Here is a 21,708-nt window from a genome sequence, read left to right on the forward strand (position 1 = left end):
CACTTCTTTTCCTTCAGGCTGGGCAATTAGATGGACTATTTTATGCCAATATCATTTTTTTTTTTTTACAGGTATCAGCATTTAGCAAGCATATAAAGTTTATAAACCAATTCACTGAACCAAAACCATGCAGTGTTTTTTTTTATATAAAGTATCCACACATGTGAGCCACTGTGTTTACTTTGCGTGGCTAATGCTACCGCTAACAAAAAGAGCAGCCTGAATGCTAGCAAGCACAGGACGCTCTACAAAATGGAAAAAAAAGAAAAAATACACAAAAAAACACACTAATATTCATAGAGAAAGTATGCTATCTCTTTGGTGCTTTCACTTGGTCTTTAGAGTGGAAGAGGAACTTGAGCTGAATCGAACTGCGAACATTGTTTATTAAGCATTTATTATTGTCTTTCTAGCTTCCAACACAGTTACACCACAGTCCGGCCTCCTTGGCTCATCTTTGTTTGAAAGGGAGTTTTTACAGGCCTTGCGCTAATGCTTCTGGCTAACTTCCTGTTAGCCAATGTAGGGTAAAGACTACTTCCTGTCCACATTTTAATGTGAATTATAAATGAAACAGAAGAAAACTTCTAGCAACCCCAAGCTGAGTGCGTTGGTGGTATTATTTTACCATTTGTTACCGTCAGATTAACTTTAGCGTTTAGTTTTAAGGCTATGTATTGAAGGAACAGGCCACCATTTTTGCATACTAAGATATGTTCTAACTTTAGCTCAGACGAGTTGATGTACCGGTCTGCTCTTTACGAGTGTGCTCAGTCAAGCAACATGCTCTGTGTTTTTGCGTGACTGAGGGCATGTGTAAAGACCAGACAGGTACGCAAAACTCGTCTAAGCTCAGGGAAGAACATATCTCAGTATGGAAAAAATGGTGGCTTGATCCTTTAAAGTAAGGCTTTTAACAAACGTATCCAATTGTTTGTTTTCTGCCACATACTGTTTAAATATTTATTTTAAGCGTAGGGCTGCTGGATAATTAAACGAAATTGAATCGAAAGCACAATCTCTACTTTGGTCAATCACAGTAATCGTCATGGGACTTTATAATCGTCCAGTTTACAGCCTTTTCTTTGGCAGTTTTTGGAGTTTGGACGAGACAATGGAAGATCTTTGTGTGGTAAATGACACGGGTGGAAAGCATTTGTTTTTGAGGGTTTTCTCCAAAAAAAAAAACAGGATTTATTGTTTTGCTCTATTCCAGCGAGACACGGCAAACTCTCCATAGGATTCGAACACGGACAGGAAACATTAGTTGCTCTAGGAAGTTGGCATCATGTTGCTATGGATCCTACTGTGCACAGAGCTAAGTAGCCAGTATGTATTGGATGGATTTGAAAATACTGGAACAACCCTTGCAGGGCCACACAGAAGCACTTGTTAAGGTGTCTCTGTTCAAACTACATAAAGTTGTCTACCTTGAGGTGTGCATCACTGCAGACTCTAATACAGATTTCAATTTGTTTCACTCTTTGACAATAACAAAAGTCGCTGTTGGTGCTCCAGGCCAAGTTACTCAGTCATTTATTGTAGACATTTTTTTGGACATGGAAAGACTCCGGGGCTGGCACAAAAGCCACTTCTCTCCCCTTCCCTCGTGTTGAGCCCCTCATCCCAGGAGATCTCCGTCCCGCCTATTGTGAGAGAAGGGGATATTTAGAGGAGTGGGGACCGTGGGGCAGATTTGGCAGATTAGTGGGCTCGGGAATGTGTGAATACAAATTGAACTTCAAGAAAAGAGGAAAGGAAGTGAAAAAAAAAAGAAAACAGGGTATAATGGAGGATTTTTCTTTTTTCTAGGGCGGTGTGTAATTTGACTTGGCACATCGATTAAATGCCACAGTCGGCATGCCTGGACCTGATGGGATTGGTGCGGCACGTTTGTTGTTTCTTAATAAAATGTTACTGTAGGATACCGTAAGCTCAGGGGACATGCTCTTATCTACGTTTGAATTGAAAATCTCGATTCAGTTTACTAGACGCATTTTAATCGTGTCCAGGGGCATTCATTGCTAAACTAACAGACAAATCACATGCATTTCAGAAGTGTGATTACATAGTTTCCCAGCCTTTTGCAGCCGTACCGTGAGTTCAAGTCGAGCTCTGGCTTGTCCGCTGAACTAAAAAGGAGCTAGTTGTGCTTGACCTTTGATGATCTGATTGGAAAGAGTATCCATAAGCTAACTTGAGTCACTTGACTAGAACAGTGGGCCTTCTGTGAAGCGTCCGAGCACCCGTTTCCCTTTTTCATTGGTCCCGCACTCACGATGGGGGGTGTATAAACGTTAGCGTTCCAGGGTGAATTTACAGTTTTCCCTGGGACATAAACACCAGCACGAACACTTTTTTTTAAAGGCACAAGGAAATGGCTCCCCTGAAGTGCCCGCCTTCTGCCAGCTCAAGATGAATGTAATCTAAGGCTTGCACAGTGAGTGAATTCAACTCTATCATAGCTGTACATTTGTTTACATCTGTGCTGTTTTTTTTTTTCATTTCTTGACAATGGCACAGACTTGTACAGCCTCTGAGCCTCGGTTTTCAGTCTCAAAATAACACGGGGAGTTTTGAAATGTGCTTCTTGAACGGTCCTACACGTAGCTCTCCTGAAGTCTCCGCCCTCACAAATGTAAACTAGGGTTTGTCCATGTCACGTGTCACACTCCTCCTACACTTGACTCAAAGTTGCTCTTCAAACCCACAGGCATGTCGCTGACACGTTACCGCTGTAAACATATACTCTTTGACATGTACAGGAGTTGTAATGAAGCCTTGTGAAGTAGTATATGTTATTTTAGTGTTTATTTTGATCGGCCAATTTTAAAACCCGGTATGAAAATATGTAAGGAGACTAAAATACTGCCAGACTAATGCATCTTTCTGCTTGTAGAATTTGTTATTTACTTTGCAATTTTATTTGTGTGGCACTGAGGTAGTTTGGTTGCTTGTCCCTGGAATTCAAAGTAGCTAAAGCTTGCATAGCTGGGAGGCTTTTGTCTTGTGCTCAGAGGATTCTGAACTTTCTGCCAAAGGGGAGAAGCTGGTCTGACATGGAGGGCAACCAACAAATGCCAACGACGGCTCCTGCCTTGGCAAATGACAAAAATCTATCGTACAAAACCTGCAAACCCTGCAGTATGTGATTCATTTTTGTTTTCGATGCGGAGTTTATCCTGCTGCTTATTTAGACCTTTCTTGCCAAATCTAATTTATAGCAAATCAAATCAGAATCACAAATCTACTTAAAAGAAAACACGTCCTAAGACCGATTTCCTATATCTTTTAGACCTAGAGCATTTTCTTCTTCATGGTGCCAGTATTGGTTTTATTTGATCAACATAATAACTCAAAATGGCAGCAGTACAGGCTTGAAATACCTCTTTAATATCCCATTGCCTGTCTGCAGCGATTCCTCTGCAGCCTGCCCTCGACCGTGCCTTGGGAGCCCTCTGCTGACTCTGCAGCTCGTACATCTCTCTCCTCCCCACTCCATTCCTCACAAGTTCCCATTAACAGCTTTACTCCCTTCCCTGGGCAAACAGCCTCCCCGGCAGCATTGGTTGTTAAATTCTCGTTGTAAGCAAATGTAGCACACACCGGTTTACACTCGAGTGCCGCCTCGCTCACACCGGCCGGCTGTTGTAAAGCGAGGGAGCGCAGGCTGTCCGCGGCTCGCTAATGCAACAAAAACAACTTGCACAGCGTGGTGTTTTCCCTGGCCCATTGACATGTGCTGCTTTTTTTCTTCCAAAATGTGACAGTTGGGTCACTTAGACTTTAAGTGGTTTGTGCTGATAATTATCCACGTTTTACTGGTATGCGTCTTTCTGTTGTTTTTGTTGTAGTTGTTTGGATAAGCACAGCTAGTATAGGCAGTTCTCACCCTATTCACAGCTATAGTTGATAATGATCTTGCCTCATAAGAACATGCCTAGAGTAATTCTTTTGTTGTATTCATTTCATGCATGTTGGGGGTGTTTCTGCAATGAAGACAATAAAAAAAGCTACTTGCGCGGTGAAGGCTTGATGGCCACAGTTAGAAGAAGGAGTTCACAAATAAGCGCTTGAACAACGTGATGCCGGGAGAGGCTTGTGAACGGTGCAGTAACAGTTACACCTCCATGCCCAGGTAGTTGCAAAGACTGGTGAGACTTATACTCCGGAGCGACTTATGGTCTGGAAAAGATGGTAGACATTTTATGTGCACAGAAATTGGGGAAGCTGAGCGATATATTGGCCGGCCGATATATCGGGCCGATATTCAGGGATTTTACAATGTCGGCTATTGGCCGATCAAGCGCCAGAAAGATATTTCTGGGACTTTTTTCATTGGAAAGAGCAAGGCCAGGGCTTTCCTTGGCCTCAGGGGAGGTGAGAAACATCGCAATGAAAATTGGTTAGCTTCAAGTTTGTTAAACACAAGTTTCACTAAACCTCCATCATTGTGGACATGCTTCATTTTGAAGTGCAGAATCTGAAGAATTCAATCGCTGAGTTAGTTTTAACCTTTTGATTGCCGCGCAAAATGCAGTAGCTAGTAACACTATGCTAATGCCAACAACAACAAATCAAAGCTGGGACAGAAACTATGATTGGACCACCTAAAGTAATAACATAAAATCGGCTGAGCATATCGGCCAATTAACATCCCAAAATATCGGCATTGGCCTTAGAAAAACCCATATCGGTCGACCTCTAATTTGTACTGATGATTTGTGAAAAAATACTGAATAAAATATTTAAAAAATGGCACATTTTTATCTGTCTCTTAACACAGAGGGAAAAGTCTAAATCAATACAATCCGTGGTTCTGTGCTGCTCCCCACATAAATAATTCACATAAACAGTCTGGATGTGCAGGAGGGATTGTGAAAGCTAGAAAAGAGTTGTGACCACTTCCGCGACCTTTCACAATTTGACAATATTAGATTTCAGCTCCTCCAGCTTTATATCGAAGTAATGGAGCAGTATTTCTCGCCGTAGTCCTCCTCAGCGGGTCTTTTCTCACGCCTGCTGTCGGTTCATTTCTGAGTTCAGCCGGGGAGAATCTGCCTTTTATGTAACATCACATCAGCCTCCACTGCTGGGAAGGAAACATTGCTTTTAATGCTGGTAACACTAGTTGCTGCGTGGTGTGCGTTTCCAAGCACCTCTGTCACCTGTTGTGCCAACGCGGTGCCTCCCATACTGGGGGCTGATTCCCAGATGGGCTGGTCCCGCTCACGTGATCGCCCCCGCGGCTCCTGTTTCCTGTCTGCGCCACCTGATATCCGTCACCTGTTCCTTAGTATTGTCTCCCGTTGATGTCTTAATTATCCTTCCCCCATTTCCACACCCAGACTTTCGTAACGCGGAGCTCCTGAGGACAATTTATACAGCCCTGTTTCTTTGCTATCTAACCAAAATAGCACAAAAAATAATGGAGGAGTTTGTGATACACTATCCCAAGTATTCCTAAAACTTTTCAGGTCATGACCCTCCCTGCTTTTGGGAAGCACTTTGCTATTCAAGGGCCCGACCGAAGTAATATCCGTCTGAGTATTAATTTAATTTATTCGTGACTGATTGGGACTGCTCTAGAAGTATTTAATCTTGCCTGGGCGCCCTTCGCGGGCAGCAGGGGGAATTAACCTGGGTAAAAACGATATAAAAGCCACTCATTTTTTGCTAACGTCCTGCTAGCAAACAAATAGCGCAGTGATAAACACATTTTGAGTGCACAAAACAAAATCTGGAAAAATTACGAGTTTGCCTGACTGTAAACAAACAAAACTGGACAAAACGATCATCAATAAATCGCATACCCCTATTGGAAAAGTATAGCAGTCGCTTTTGTATACGCCCTGTAAACCGCTGCCTTTGTTCCCACACCATCCCAACACGACCAGTTAAGAGCAGGAAGCGTCATTCGACAAGGAACAGTGGCATTCTTCCCCGAGACAGCCTAATTGTAGAGCTGTCCGTCAGCCTGTTGTTTTGACTGCAGACATTTTGTTGCACGTACTTCTCTCCTGCTTATGTCACGCGCAAGTAATGTCAATAAAAATCAAGGGCATTTTAGCTTCATCTGAGCGGGAATGCAAAAGGTCCGCATTATTTGACACATTATAGATGCGAGAAATGGGCCTCCAGCGTTTCTGTTTACCAAATGAACACTGTATTAAAATGAATTTACGATATCAATAATGTGGCGATATATTGTGCAGCCCTAGTTCGCAGGTTGTAAACATAACAAGACCCCCAATAAAACAGAGTATTTTTGTCGATTGTTTCTTTGTGATTTTTCAAATTGCGATTTCGATATGATTACAACTTATCTTGCAATCCCCTCCACGTTGGCGTGCGGTCTGCTCTCACAGCAGGCATCTCTGAATCAGTCCCTTTGTAGCGGTCTGTTCCCTGCAGTGGATGCGGACTCAGCGTCTCGGAGTGGAGTGGCCCTTGACTCCAGACAGAGGATCCTCTGTAGACTCGGCTCTATGGGCTGAGTGAGGGGTTAATGGCTTTGTAGTTTCATCCAGTTATACCTCCATTCCCAGCTCATAGAGTGGATCCTTGAAGAATCCCTCTGTCCTGCTCAGTGAGACAATTATCAACACATGATGAGCACAAGTCATTAAGTGTCATTCAGTCGCCTTTAATAACATCGGCATTGTACAAATGAATCATATTTAAAACTGTTCTTCTTCCACAGCCTTTTTTCCGACTACTGAACCTCCGGAAGCTTGGGCTGAGTGACAATGAGATCCAGAGACTTCCTCCTGAGGTCGCCAACTTCATGCAGCTGGTGGAGCTGGACATCTCCCGAAATGGTAAACACACCTTTGCACATTGAACTGTACTGACTGTATGTTTGTAGAAATAAGTACGTTGGCATCATTTCTATTGATCAGGCGGATATGCAAACATATCGCTCAGTACGTTATAAACCATCAGTGTTACTCTGCTGCAAACATTTGGTTCAGTGGACACTAAAATCATACACATTTGATTTCTACACAGACCTACAATATCACATACAAACTTAAATGATCAGACTCTATGCGAAAATGCTCTCAATCATTGTCATGATCTTTAAAATAACATTATTTCACTGTATACAGAAAGGGAAAGGTATAGCAAAAACAAATGAATGGATTTGGATCATTCCTGAACCCACTGAAGCTGTAGTGTAGGCTTGTTGTAACCACATGGAGTGGGCTATGAGAGGCAGCTGCTGTGCCTCACAGTGCAGAGCTGTGGCCCATCTGTCTGCTCCTGCTGCAGGACACACCTGAGCCAGATAAATGCCATGGGCTCGGCTCTGTGGGGATTTCTCAACCTGTGCTGACATGAGGCAATGCTAAAGCAAAGCCTCGTCAGACCAGTAGGTCAATACTGTCTGTGACTCAGCAACCTCAGAATAAAATACACTTGAGTAATATGTTATTATTATCTCTTTAGTACTATTTTTGCATGGTTTTATTATTATTATTATTATTGTTTTGTTCTTTGTTGTGCAGACATTCCTGAGATCCCTGAGAGCATTAAGTTCTGCAGAGCTCTGGAGATCGCAGACTTCAGTGGAAACCCCCTCTCCAGGTACTGGACCAGAACACTGCCGTCACTCTATTATACTCCACAGCGGCTGTTTGTGTTCTTTATGCACAGCTGCACAAGAGGACTTTTGTTCAATTTACTAAGGCTGTACCAAAATGTAACATATTCCTAGAGAAGAAGGGTTTAATTACAAAATCAAAATAACAAAGATTCTGACATTTTCTTATATTCTGTGAGCGACCAATGTATTTACCTGTGTGACCTGTGTTTCAGATTACCAGATGGCTTCACTCAGCTGCGTACACTGGCTCACCTGTCGCTGAACGACGTGTCATTGCAGACGTTGCCCAATGACATGGGAAAGTATGTCCCCATTATCTGCTATTGTACTTGTTTATGTAAATCTTTGAGATATTTTTCGCAGTGTGCCAACTGGGGAACAAATTTCGCATTCCCACTAGATAATGCATCCCTGCTTCTTTTTGCCTATGATGCGTTCGCTGACTGAGTAGGTTTTCTGGCCGCTCTGGTGCCTGGGTTCCTGGCACCTACTGCGCTGACACAGATGGAGGGGCCCCTCGCCATGCCAGGCCGCCCAGACAACCAGACATGCCATCTGACAATCCCACCTGCTTTCTCTGTTCTCTCTGCGCCATTAGATCATCTCAACTGTCAACTCCTACCCATCTTTCTGCTCACGCGTAACCATCTCTGTCTCTGTCGTCCAAACAGCCTCGCCAATCTGGTAACGTTGGAACTCAGGGAGAACCTGCTCAAGTCACTTCCCACGTAAGTGCCTAGTGTCATGGTATGAGCTGTGGACATTAGAGATATTCACTTAAACTGAACCTGCCCCTTACAAACTGTAGACTTTAAATACATGCTGTGATCTTGTGTATATCCATAGTACTGCATACAGTACATGTTGTTTAACCCTCTCCATGTGTGCCTCTTGTTCAGGTCACTTTCTTTCCTGGTGAAACTGGAACAGCTGGACCTGGGCAGTAATGAACTGGAAGTTTTGGTAAGTTTCTGGTTTTACTGAAAACACACATTTTTCTGAAGGTAATTTCCTGTTAGTCCAGTTTGTCCATCTGTTAGATTGACCCCATATAGACTCCTCATATCCCGCCTTTGAGTCAAAAACTGTACTTTGATTCATCTCGAAGCTGTACATACAGTGCTCCTGTGCTGTTTTGGGTCAGGGGAACGCCCACTTGTCTCAACAGAAGAAGCCAAACAATGCCTACTGTCCTGACAAGGGCGGAGGCTAAACAAACAGCTGACGACACGAGGAAACCTTTCCTCTGTGTCACAAGATGCTTTTCTGTCAGACAATTGCTTAATATAAGGATTATATCAATTTATTTATGACGTTATTTAGGCAACACTTTATATTAAGGTGTGCTCGTTTAGTTTTACTAAGGTACTAATAAGCGTTAATAATGTGATTGTAATGTATTAACACACTTCTTATTATACTTTTATCTGTAAACATACTAATAGGCCATTAATGATACGCTCATTCATAGCCAACCCTTAACCTGAACCTAACTTTAACCCTTAAAATTATTACTAGTGCTTATTAATACTTAATGAGCATACCTTAATCTAAAGCAATACCGTTATTTAAAATATGCACCACTCCCATAGCCAGATATAAATGTACTATAGCTCAGAATCTCCCAAACTCAGCTGGTTAGCACTAAAACAGAGTTTTTCCTCACGAAGGGAGTTATTTTCTGTTATATTATTGCCAACTGGTTCTAACAAATAGACCTGGCAACCGCAGTGTTTTTCTGCTCTCTGATTGGATAATTGTCTCAAAAACCAAAACAACCATATAAATATATCAACATCAGTGCGTCAGTACCTGGAGACATACTTAAGATGTTTATCAAATATTTATAAAAACATAATCCCACGTACCCCTCCCTCTAATCAGGACACTGTGGAGAAATTAAAAATGGCACAACTGAAGTTCATAACTCCAATTCAAAGCCTAAAAATTAATTGTTTTCCCCTCCAGCCCGACACTTTTGGTGCTTTGCCCAACCTGAGAGAGCTGTGGCTAGACCGAAACCAGCTGTCTGCTTTACCTCCAGTGAGTACAGTCATTCAGCGCCTTCGGTTTCTGCCATTCTGTTTCCTTCATCAATCGTGTTCTCGTGACCCGTGTTTCGTAGGAGCTTGGAAACCTGAGGAGGCTGGTGTGTCTGGACGTGTCCGAGAACCGTCTGGAGGAGCTGCCCTCAGAGCTCAGCGGCCTTATCGCTCTGACGGACCTGCTGCTCACACAGAACCTGCTGGAGGTCGTCCCGGACAGCATCGGTGAGGCTGTCGTCCTTAATATTTGTCTTACAAATGTGTCTTGCACAAAAAGAGTGAGCTATGTGTACCTGGTAGAAGGTGAACATCACATTATCCAGAGTTGAGTAGAAGCATAGAGGATTTGAAATTAAGGACAACATTGCCCTCTTGTGGCAAGCAATAGTCTGTTACAATGAATCTAGTCTTTCCTGTCTCCAAAATGTCTGATAAAATACACTCCCTCATTTTGTTTTTCCAGGCTCTTTGAAGCAGCTGTCCATTTTGAAGGTGGACCAGAACAGACTGACACATCTGACAGACTGTATAGGGGAGTGTGAACACCTCACAGAGCTCGTCCTGACAGAAAACCTCTTACAAGTATGTTTACAACAGTGATGTTTGAATTAGGGCTGTGCCTTTAATCACTATCCAATCAAAGCTGTTGCAATTACCTCAAGAGCACCATGACAGATTCATCCCTCCATCAGGGTATAATCATCTTTAAAATCTGCTAAAGTTTGTGGAGAATTGTGCAGCCCTTTGTGTGTCACTTTTGAATCTCTTCTTTACCATTACAAACGGCTGTGAATACTGGAAAACTGCTTGAGTTACCAACTGCACTCACTTTCTCTCCCAAAGTCACTTCCTCGCTCGCTGGGCAAGCTGAAGAAGCTGACCAACCTGAATGTAGACCGCAACCGTCTAAGTGGTATTCCCAAAGAACTAGGGGGCTGCGCCAGCCTTAATGTCCTCTCGCTCCGTGACAACCGCCTGGGCAAACTGCCCGCTGAGCTCGCAGATGCCACCGAGCTGCACGTGCTGGATGTGGCGGGGAACAGGTAATGATGCAGAACCACCAGAGGATGACATTATGACATTGCGAAAAATCTAATCTTCTTAAATGTATTTGTGGTACAGGAGCCCACATTGAACTTTGTAACAGTTTTTTCACACAGAATATTAAACTATGCACTCAAATGATCACCAGCAGCACGTAAAGTTGTCTCTTTTCAGCTTTTTGAGCGTTTTCCTCCGTTCTCTTTTCCCAGATTACAAAACTTGCCTTTCGCTCTTACAAACCTCAACCTCAAGGCCATGTGGCTGGCGGAGAATCAGTCGCAGCCCATGCTCAAGTTCCAGACCGAGGATGACGAGAAAACGGGAGAGAAAGTGTTGACCTGCTACTTGTTGCCCCAGCAGCCGTCTCCGAGCCTGGGTAAGGAGGAGTATAGCATCTGTCGTGATACATTTAACCTGAATTTCTCTCATTGTGTGTCGGACAGAAAACCTGCTGCAGAACAGTGTCGACGACAGCTGGACGGACAGCAACCTCAACCGGGTGTCAGTCATTCAGTTCCAGGAGGAGACCAAGGGGGAGCCAGAGGATGATGCTGATGATGCGGAGCGAAGAGTAAGCGTATGGTTCGTTTGTACTTAATGTCTCTCAAAAGGAGGTTTTCATTACACTCTTGTAACAATATGTCCACTTTAGTTGGTTATTGAAAAACTAAGATCCAAAATTGCCTTTGAAAAAAAACTTAACACCAACATATCAACACAAAACACATTCTTATTTGAAATCATGACCGAAAACTTCCATTATTATATATTTTATACATCTTTTCCTTATTCACCTGCAGTGTCTTTTTCTTTTTTCTTATTATTGTAATATCTTCCTAAGTTGTAACCTTTGTGTGCTTTGCTTTAGGGACTCCAGCGCAGAGCCACCCCACACCCCAGTGAGTTGAAAGTTATGAAGAAAGTGATTGAAGAGCGGAGAAACGAAGCCTACTCATCCAGACCCGACGGAGAGGACGATGACCCTGACTCACATGTACGAAGCACATTGGTTCAAAATCCTCTGCTGTGGTTCTAACATAATGATAAATGTCCAGGAGAAGCGGTTGAGCGACCTGAGCCATGACTCCCACGCGTCCAACAGCACGGTGTCGGCCACGTCACACGAGGACCGGCCCGAGGCCCCCACGGCCCCCCACAGAGACCAGGTGGACGGGCACGCCGCTCAGGACGAGGAGGAGCTGGATGAGATGGAGGTGGAGTACATTGAGGTAAGGTAGTTTTAAAGACGCAGGCAGCATTTATCCAAAGATCTGCTGGTTTCCAAATGCATTCACAAGTATTGTAATCGAATCAACTACTTTTGTCAATGATGTTACAAGGAACAACTTTAGTTACGTATCAAGTGGAAATTGGCACTTGTGCTACACCATGGAGATTGATGTATGTTGTGCACTGTCCCCGTTTTAAATAAATTCAGCTAAAATGACATGTCATGTGACTTTTGTTGTTATGGCGGCCATTTTGAATACCAAGGTAGAATTATGCAGTCCTGCAACATGTAACAATAGCTCTACTCGGGATATAAATGAAAGACAGCTGATAGACAGTGGTATTTTATGTACTCGTAATCATTGCTCAAGAAGATAACAGTAAAACACGGCCCCAGAGACGCACGTTTATGTGAAGAAACCAGTGAGTCTGTGTTTAAGCTGCTCAAGACGTTAGCATGCTACCGGTTAGCATTTAGCTTCAACACGATAAGCCTCTCCAAGACAAAGCCCTGAACCAGACTCCAAACATCTAGCCTTGGCTACAACATGTGACAGAGGTCAGAGCTGAGCTGTTACTGTACTATTTCCTCAGTGTTCATAGATGTGAGCCATTGACGGTTGATTAAATCAACTGTTGACAGTTGCTAACGGGTAACATGCTCAGGTCTTATGCAGCTTAAACGCTAACTCTTTGATGTGTTTAGTCCGCGGAGTGAAGCAGATCTTTAGTAAATCCTTCTGTAGCTCGACAGACAGAGCTGCTACGTCTGTTCCACATTTGCTGGTTATATCACATAAACGCGTGCTCTCTGGGGCCGTGTTTTAACTGTTATCTTCTTGAGCAATGATTACGAGTACATAAAAATGCCACTGTCAATCAGTTGTCTTTTAATTTTCATCCTTCATACTTCGGTATTCAAAATGGCGGCCGGAACTATGTGTGATGTCATTGGAAGCACATATATACAGGCAGTTAAACTAATGCGAGATAACCCAACACGTCAAGTGGGATTTCTTTGTCAACCTGCAATAAATCAAAGTCTTTTTTCGTTCGTGTGCTTTTTTTTTCTAGCCAACCGTGCACTTTGCAGAAGAACCCATCATCCGTGGCGGAGAGGAAGACGACGAGGAGGACAGGGAAGTGGGGAGCGACGAGGAAGACGAGAGGCCGGTTTTCCCCGCAGAGAAGCAGCGGCTCATTCGGAAAGACACGCCGCACTACAAAAAGCACTTCAAGATCACCAAGCTGCCCAAGCCGGAGACGGTGGCCGCGCTGCTGCAGGGCTTCAGTCCCGACGGGGTCAACGCCACCAATCAGACACAGGACAATGGCCAGGACCAGGAGGAGGACGAGGAGGAGGAGGAAGAGGAGGAAGAGTTAACCATTAGCATCACCCAGAATAATCAAAGAATAGACGAGGAGGACAGTAGAAACCAGGTCAACTCCAGTCAAGTAAAGGTAAAAGGGCCCCTACAGCTTTGGACGGATAGATGTTAGAAATGGTGAACTTTGGATTTGCCCACTACTGATAGATTTGCAAAAATACAGTTCACACATACTGGAAAAAAACACCAAAAAACTAGTGGGCTAACCAAGGGGAAAGGAAACTGTTCGGGTCCTTAGGGATGTTTTGTCTCATTCTTGCGTTTGAAACGTGAGCAGATTGTCCAGTAGAAGAAAAAAAAGACACTCAAAGCTAGCCATTAGCATGTAGCATGAAGCTAGCGTTAGAATTATGGTTAGCATTCTTCGTTATTTATGAATTTATGGGATGTTCAACCACTTTGGTCCTTTTCATGTCTCTATATCTTTAATTGTAGAAGACACATCCATAATTTAGCATTTGTTAAAGTAGTTGGAGTAGTAGGTGAAAGAATAGTTCTTTCCCCACTCTGGCAGCTTTGCACGTGAACCAATTTAAATTTTATTGCAATGTGCCAGTGAGTAATCCTCCTTTCAATGAGTAGGTCTAAGTAAACAAACGTAACATTAGCTTTTGTTGAATTCCAAAGGTGTTTATGTCCTAGAATCGTTCAGCCACATTATTCAAGTTGAACAGGTCCACCTTGTTCACATGTCACCACATATACGCTTCTGCTTCAGTAACATTTATCACGTATGAATGAGAAAGCCTCTAATAAGAATAGTCATAATGAAGTTGATTTTAAATTTAATTCAACTTAATTCAGAAAGTGTGAAAATTCTGTAATCCTAATATCGCCAAATCATGTGACTGTGTGTGCGCTTGTGGATGTTTGAGTGGATCACCCCACACCAGATCATATACTGGCAGAGCTGGAAAGTCCCAACATACATGTGTTACTCAGCGTGAAGTCACTTTCATAGTTACGCTGTAAAATGAGTGATTTGTTATTACTGGGGACATTTCCCTCCGTGGTGTTGGGTCTGCTGGGACTGTGGAGCTTTGGCCTTCTTTTACGCACTTTCTCTCGCACTAAAATGCAGCTCCTTGGTCTCACGTTTCCATCTCTGCCTGTAATTGCTTCTGGTGGCTGGGGAGTGTCTGTGGAATCGCCTCTGCTTGTCAGTAGGAGGGGCCAAAACGCCCCCCTGACTTCTAAGCAGACCGTGACTGTTGAATGTTGTTTACAATAGTGAGATTGTGGTCTGAGTGTGTGAGAGCACAGTTAATGTGGCCTGACTAATCCGCATGCTTCTCGCTGGTTCCTGTCCTAACAGGGGGTGTCATTTGATCAAGTCAATAATCTGCTGATTGAACCTGCTCGAATTGAGGAGGAAGAGGTCTGTACCTACTCTATTCACCAGTCTTTCTCCTTCACTCACCCACCTGTCCCCACCACTAGTTTAAAAACACATCCACAATAAAGCCCACAGATTAAGCAAGTCCAGATGAAACGTAATGCGGAAAGGAAATTATTGCCAGCAAGAGTCTGGTGGTTGTTCACAAAAGCTTGGTTTTGGTCCAAGTGTATTTTAGACAAAACATTACTTTCTGCAGTTTCATTCCGAAGAATAAAACCTTTAGCGCTGTGGCTCTCAACTGGTGGAGCTTCAGGACCTACAAAGTATCAAGTATCAAGCGGAGTGAGTTCTTATAATAAAAAATAGCAGTGTTACCCTGTTATACTGTGCATAAGTTGTATTTCCTCCCTCCTAACCACCGGAGGGCGGTGCTGAAAACACTTATTGACTCTCTTTGGCTTAAAAGACTTTTATCCATTCAAAGAGAAGCTCTTGACTGACTCACTGAAAAAACATTTGGGTCCTGACTCCTGACCCACCAGTTGAGACCAATGCTTTAGAGACTATAAACTGCTTCTCTCACAGAACCATTTCTTACATTCTTGAATCTTGTCAACTCTTTTAATATTGACCAATTACTGCTTGTTCCATCTGCAGACTAAACTTTAAATGTCCTAGCACCTAGTTGTATACAGAGCTTGTTGCTTCTGCTGCTTCGCTTTGCTCTTTGACTGTGAAACAATGATGCTCACTTCTAAAATAAAACAAAGTACCAATTTGATGTATCCAGTGTCAGATAAATGAAAGAGTTGAAAGATATTGAGAGGGAAAGCGCTGCATGAGAAAAGTTCTGTGTCTGAGTTTCAAACTGTTTGCACGTTTTGGTGTAGCTTTTATTTCAAAGGGTGTGTTTTATATCCCAGCCTGTTTGGTTCACCCATGTTGCTTTTTCTCTCTGCATGACTTTGTTCTTGACAAATAGACTTTATATATAGTTTCTTACAGGAATATCTGTATCAGCCTATTGTCTTAAACTCTGTATCATCCACTGTTGACCTTTTTCTGACTCGTCTACAACTTGCAGCACATCTTGAGTATCTCGCGGCAGACTGGTGGCTTAGGGATCAGCATTGCCGGGGGAAAAGGCTCTACCCCTTATAAAGGAGACGATGAGGTGGTTTGAGATTTTGAATAGCCCCATTATATTCCCTACATAATGTGCTAATACATTTTATGTGATTCAGGGAATCTTTATATCTCGAGTATCGGAAGAAGGTCCTGCTGCAAAAGCTGGTGTCAAAGTGGGAGACAAACTTTTAGAGGTGAAAGACTGAGCTAAATATTGACTTGTGGAGTGTAAAGTTTTCTTGTATTCCTCACATTTTGCCCGTCCGCTGCAGGTGAACGGGGTAGACCTTCATGAAGCTGAGCACCACACGGCGGTGGAGGCTCTGCGCAGTTCAGGGACTTCGGTTTCTATGATCGTGCTCAGGGAGCGCATGGTGGAGCCAGAAAACGCCATCACCACCACCCCGCTCAGACCAGAGGACGACTACTTCCCCCGGGAGAGGAGGAGCAGCGGGCTGGGCTTTAACCTGGAGAGCAGCGGCCCACACCAGCGTCTGTCCACCTGCCTCATCCGGAATGACAAGGGGCTGGGCTTCAGCATCGCGGGGGGCAAGGGGTCCACGGCGTACCGGCAAGGAGACACGGTGAGACCCCAACACACTATTCCTGTTGTTTGTAGAGTCACGTGAAATAACCTCACGAGAACTAACAAGGTGCTAGTAATGCCAGTCTGTAGTTAAAAGTCTTTAAAGGCCGGCTGTGTGTCAGTCTAACCGCAGCTTTACCCTGGTCGCCGTGGAGACCTAGATATGAATAGAACTTTGACACATGATCCGTGTGTCACTGATGGAGGAGAGCGGTATATTTGGGTCAGGCCTGTGCCGCACAGTTTTAAAATGGCAGCCACAGAGGAGAGGACTCATAAACATATGATTTAGACGGGGCTGACTGTAAGTCCAGCATTGCTTTCCAAAAACCCTTTGAAGCAGATGCAGTGACACGGTTTGTTGACCGGAGGCAGGAGTTGGTTCTGTATGCAGTGCTCTGGCATGCGCCTGCTAACTCTGTAAACGGACAGGCTATGGGTGATTACTAGTTCAAACCAGCTGCATTGCTTCCAATATGGGCTTTGAGTGCAAGACTCTTTTCTGATCCTCTTTTCAACATTGAATGTGTATTTTGTATGCAGGTATATTATAGAATTATATTATGAACATGAGATTTAAACATCTTAAATACGTGCAGCTTTACCATGGGCAATAGTTCAAACTGTGTTGGCTTTCAAGGGGAAAGGGAAAACTAACAACATCCTTATGAAATGTTTACATAGATCTAACCAGTGTTAAGTATTGTTTATGTCCTGTTGTTTCAGGGCATCTACATCTCTCGTATCGCTGACGGAGGGGCAGCGCACCGGGACAGCACTTTGAGAGTGGGCGACAGGGTCCTGTCTGTGAGTACAACCCTGACCTCACACCTCAAGAAGTTATCCTTCAAAATGAATAGCATTTCAAATGATGTTTAGTAACATTTGTCTAGATTTTTAACTAACTTGGAGCTATGTTTTCAGCCTGTGCCCTAGTGACTGACTCATCTTGTAGTATTCCCAATCTGTCTCTCTTCTCGTGCTCTGTTTTTCACATGTGTTTTTCCTCACTCGCTCTCCTCTGCATGCTCACTAATGTGCTAAGTGCCTCCCCTGCTGCTCGGTGGTGGGTCTGGTGTGAAATGGGCTGAGCCTGTCACTCTATGCTGTGGTCAAAGACACTTGTCCGATCATAGCAGTGGGTGAAAGGGCATGTGAGCCGATGGTAAGGGCTGCTACTGTCAAGCCAGTGCTGACCTCTGCTTGTTTCTTCAGCGAGATAGGATGTGCAAAAGATTCTCCCGATGTCAGCTATATATGCCCACAATCGCACACTCTGGCTTTGTTTTCTTAAGAGCAGACATTTTGGATAAACCTGTTTCACTTGCTTTTAAGAAAATATAGACAAAATGGCGAGAAGGGCATGATTTATCACTTACATACAGGCAAAACACTTTTATTGTTTGCTGGGCCAGAAAGCTATAGATATTCAAAGTGTAGTGTTGTTCTGATGCCGATGCTGAGGCTCTGTGTTGCTGCCAATGCCACAGGATGCTCATAAAAACAACAGCAAGGCCTCACTTCGCTGCTTTATTCTTCCAAAGTTTTGCTTCCACTCTAAAGACAAAATGAATGCGTCAAAATAGTAACACAAACACTTTCCCTGTAATTATTTAGAAGCCGCAGAGCCCTTACATCCAGTATGTAACAGTGAACATACGTGTGGGTTCTTTATATGAAGAATATAGCCTGGTTTGGGATCAGTAAATTGGTTCACTTGCCAATACCTGTAAAATTTGTGGCATGAAATCCAATGTATTGGTATTGGAAAAGTAGTGTCGATGGGAACAACCAAAACGACAATAGCTTTGTGACATTTTCTTTTTTTCTTAACGCTTTGTCTTTTCTGCTTGGCTTCCCCCTGCTGTTTCTTGATGGGTCGCTCCCTCTGATAGAAATAAACCTCACTAAGAGTTTGACACATTAAATGATGTTCGCGGGCATGTGATGATGCCTGACGTCCTGGTTGAACCCTCCGCGGTCTGCTGTTTAGATCAATGGTGTAGACATGACAGAGGCCAGACATGACCAGGCAGTAGCGCTGCTTACCGGCACCTCCCCCACCATCGCTCTGGTGGTAGAGCGAGACCTCAGCTCCCCGGGACGGGGTCGTGCCCACTCCCCACCCCCTCCCGAGCCCTCGGACTCGCCCGACCAGGACGAGCATGGCAACCACCGACTGGAGGATGAGTACCCCATAGAGGTATGGCTTCCATCCATTCTTTTCATGTTTGCATAAAGTGTATCCTTAATAACTTACTTAGTCTCATTCTACCTGGCCTTGGATTCCAGTTCCACAGAAGATGGTGCATGGTACGATGGTGCTCGCTTAGGAGACATGCTGTTGTGCCTTTGAATGTAGCTCGGTGATTGTTAGGCATATCCAAATGATGTCGTACATTATCAGTACACAATCTAAAATCTGTCCATGCAGTAGAAACGTATTTGCACCAAATGCTAGTTTAAAGAGGGGGTATTATGCTTTTTGCAGGTATTTGGTAATTACTGTATCTCAAACACAGCGTCATCACTATCTTACACTTTGTTGGTTAGATAATCGTGAACTGAAACGGCTGAAACAAATGATCCAGTAGCTTCAGTCCCTCATTTCCGCGTGATTTCCCCGTAAGCCCTTCCCCCACCGTCCTCCTCTTGCTCCCCTTCGCTGTGCATCTGTTTCAATAAAGACACAGAAGGCTCTAATGAAGCAATGATGAGTGTTTTTACCCCGTAATGAAAGGATTAAGCTTAGCATGTGCTCAAGATGCGAGGGAGGCATTTAAGACCTCATGAGGAGCTGTTTGGAGCGGCCACTGGAGAAGATTCAAAGATTACTCAAAGATGCACGAGTGGGTCAAAACACAACTCCAGGTCTGCTTTTGATGAGAGAACTACATTGTAACATGATAAAAGGCTCTAAATTGTTGATTTTGCGTAATACCTCCCCTTTAATTAGTTTATATTTTGTTTGTGTCAGCTCTCCGTCATCCAGGAGCTTTCCGTTGTAGTATAATTTGCCATGTGTCATCTGTACTGGGTCATTTTAGTGTTGCAGATGTTTTGCCTCTCACCTCTAGAGGCTTTGTCAGCAACTAACAATCTTTTAGCAGCTGGCTGAATAAATCCGATCAAGTTGGGGGGGGGGGGGAATCTACCTTGTTATAGGGACCTGTTTAGAGTAGTTTTGTTTTTTGTAGAATAAAGCAGGGTGGTACACACAACAAGGGAAACTGCTGCTAAAATATTGTGAGTTGCCGACGAAGCATCTTGAGGTGGAGACCCAGTACAGATTACCAATTTAACATTTTTCTTTTTTGTTATTGTTTATTATAACTTTTGCTGTCCTGTCTTTTCTAGGAGGTGACTCTGATCAAGTCGGGCGGTCCCCTCGGTCTGAGCATCGTGGGCGGCAGTGACCACGCGAGCCACCCCTTTGGCGTAAATGAACCTGGAGTCTTCATCTCAAAGGTATGGCGCCCAAATGCCCTAACGCTTACCTCCAGTTTTTCATCTGGAATACTAATGTACTTCGCTGCGCCGTCTGCACAGGTGATTCCCCACGGCCTGGCCTGCCAAAGTGGGCTTCGCGTTGGAGACAGAATTCTAGAAGTCAACACCATCGACCTGAGACACGCGACGCATCAAGAGGCAGTGCGCTCCCTGCTGGCCAACAAGCAGCAGATTCGGATGTTGGTGCGGCGGGACCCCTCGCCTCCGGGAATGCAGGTGAGACGGGCTCAGCCAGCTGATATGGGGCAGGAATAAACATTATGAGAGATCTCACTGTGGAAATGGCCTTTTTCTTTTCATTCATTCAGGAGGTGGTCATTCATAAACAGCCTGGAGAGAAGCTCGGCATTAGCATCCGAGGAGGAGCCAAGGGTCACGCCGGAAATCCCTTTGACGCCACAGACGAGGGCATCTTCATCTCCAAGGTAACAGGAAAACATTAAGAACCACTTTGGTCATATTTTGTGCCTTTAGTCTGACCAATGTTATTTTTTATTTTTTGCCTGGCTCTTAGGTGAGCTCGACAGGCGCGGCTGCTCGGGACGGCCGGCTGGACGTGGGGATGAGGATACTGGAGGTGAACAACCACAGTCTGCTGGGGATGACCCACACGGAGGCGGTGAGGGTGCTGCGCTCTGTGGGAGACTCGCTGATGATGCTGGTGTGTGACGGCTTCGACCCGCAGAAGGTGTCTGCTGTAGAGGTGAGATGGAGAGAGACTGTTGAAGGTGAAGGGCTGTGTAATATGGCATGAAATTAAAATTGAGGTGTTTTATTTTTCTCCTCTTGATCAATTTCAATTATTAGGGAATCGCAAATGCTACCGGTATCGAAAAAATGAAAGTATTGAAAGCATGCTCCTGTTTTTAATTCTGTAGGGTGTAGGGACAGCATTAAAAGGACGTTACTTGGTTGTTTCAGCTCAAAAAAATGATTGTTTTCCTCCCAATTAATTCTTTTTCTTTCCCATTTTCAAAACAAAATTTGCCCAATGTTTGCCCCACTTTTTCCCAATTTTTTCTTGTTTTCCCAATTTTTTACCCTCATTTTTACTCATTTATTAATACTAATATTTTCCCTTTTTCTACCCAGTGTATTCCCATTTCCGCCCTATTTTTTACACATTTTTTCCAGAATTTTTCCCAATTTTCCCCAATTTTTTCCTAAATTATTCTCCATTATTCATCCATTTCTTGACATTGGAGATGAGCCTGATATTGTAAATTTGCATATATTGTTCCGTTTTCTGGTTCTTGATGACAAATATTTTCAGGCATCGGTATCAGAAACCAATTTTCGGTATCGGAAAAAAATTTAACGGTACCCAGACCTGTCGATAGCATCATTTATTTGTTTCTACCACGGGGGTCCAGATTGTTTGAATGATAATTTTGGCCTAAAGGTTTGGCACATACTGCAGTGCATTAATACTGAATATGTTTTTGTACAGGCCTCTCCGGGGATCATTGCCAACCCATTTGCTGGGGGTATTGTCCGGAAGAACAGTTTGGAGAGCATTTCCTCCATAGACCGAGACCTCAGCCCGGAGGAGATAGAAATCTTACAGAAGGTATAGTCACTCACTGAAACGGCCACACATCTAATCACTGCTCACTCCACAGCGACACATAGCATGCCACTTTCCCACTGTCTGCCTGAATTGATTTGTTCAGCAGTTCTCTATCACTGGGCAGCACGAGCAATGCCAAAGCTCAGAGGTTTATTCGCACGCTGGAATTCACTTACTCCAAACATTTTGACCTCGCTGCTCACACCATCGCGGCAAATGTCTGTCGGATCAGCGCTCTGTGGCAGCCCAGTGTTTTTCA

The 21,708-nt window shown here is 43.9% G+C and overlaps 1 protein-coding gene across 8 annotated transcripts in view; it reads left to right on the forward strand.

The window, feature by feature from the left end:
* The window catches only part of scrib (scribble planar cell polarity protein), a 57,518-nt gene that overhangs the window by 18,069 nt on the left and 17,741 nt on the right, over window positions 1-21,708 (forward strand). For 7 of the 8 annotated variants that reach the window (XM_079576670.1, XM_079576671.1, XM_079576674.1 and 4 more), the window contains exons 2-26: window positions 6,704-6,821; window positions 7,512-7,590; window positions 7,822-7,911; window positions 8,281-8,337; window positions 8,509-8,572; window positions 9,578-9,652; window positions 9,735-9,879; window positions 10,118-10,236; window positions 10,498-10,697; window positions 10,908-11,074; window positions 11,142-11,269; window positions 11,567-11,692; window positions 11,754-11,927; window positions 13,003-13,389; window positions 14,632-14,694; window positions 15,740-15,829; window positions 15,900-15,977; window positions 16,056-16,367; window positions 17,096-17,176; window positions 18,363-18,572; window positions 19,727-19,837; window positions 19,919-20,095; window positions 20,188-20,304; window positions 20,394-20,582; window positions 21,330-21,449. In XM_079576670.1, coding sequence (XP_079432796.1) covers window positions 6,704-6,821; window positions 7,512-7,590; window positions 7,822-7,911; window positions 8,281-8,337; window positions 8,509-8,572; window positions 9,578-9,652; window positions 9,735-9,879; window positions 10,118-10,236; window positions 10,498-10,697; window positions 10,908-11,074; window positions 11,142-11,269; window positions 11,567-11,692; window positions 11,754-11,927; window positions 13,003-13,389; window positions 14,632-14,694; window positions 15,740-15,829; window positions 15,900-15,977; window positions 16,056-16,367; window positions 17,096-17,176; window positions 18,363-18,572; window positions 19,727-19,837; window positions 19,919-20,095; window positions 20,188-20,304; window positions 20,394-20,582; window positions 21,330-21,449 — 3,477 coding nt within the window. The remainder of the gene's footprint in view (window positions 1-6,703; window positions 6,822-7,511; window positions 7,591-7,821; window positions 7,912-8,280; window positions 8,338-8,508; window positions 8,573-9,577; window positions 9,653-9,734; window positions 9,880-10,117; window positions 10,237-10,497; window positions 10,698-10,907; window positions 11,075-11,141; window positions 11,270-11,566; window positions 11,693-11,753; window positions 11,928-13,002; window positions 13,390-14,631; window positions 14,695-15,739; window positions 15,830-15,899; window positions 15,978-16,055; window positions 16,368-17,095; window positions 17,177-18,362; window positions 18,573-19,726; window positions 19,838-19,918; window positions 20,096-20,187; window positions 20,305-20,393; window positions 20,583-21,329; window positions 21,450-21,708) is intronic. The other variant, XM_079576672.1, reaches the window with a different exon arrangement.

Source organism: Gobius niger (assembly GCF_951799975.1).
Source record: "Gobius niger genome assembly, chromosome: 18".
In the NCBI taxonomy this organism is placed as follows: Eukaryota; Metazoa; Chordata; class Actinopteri; order Gobiiformes; family Gobiidae; genus Gobius; species Gobius niger.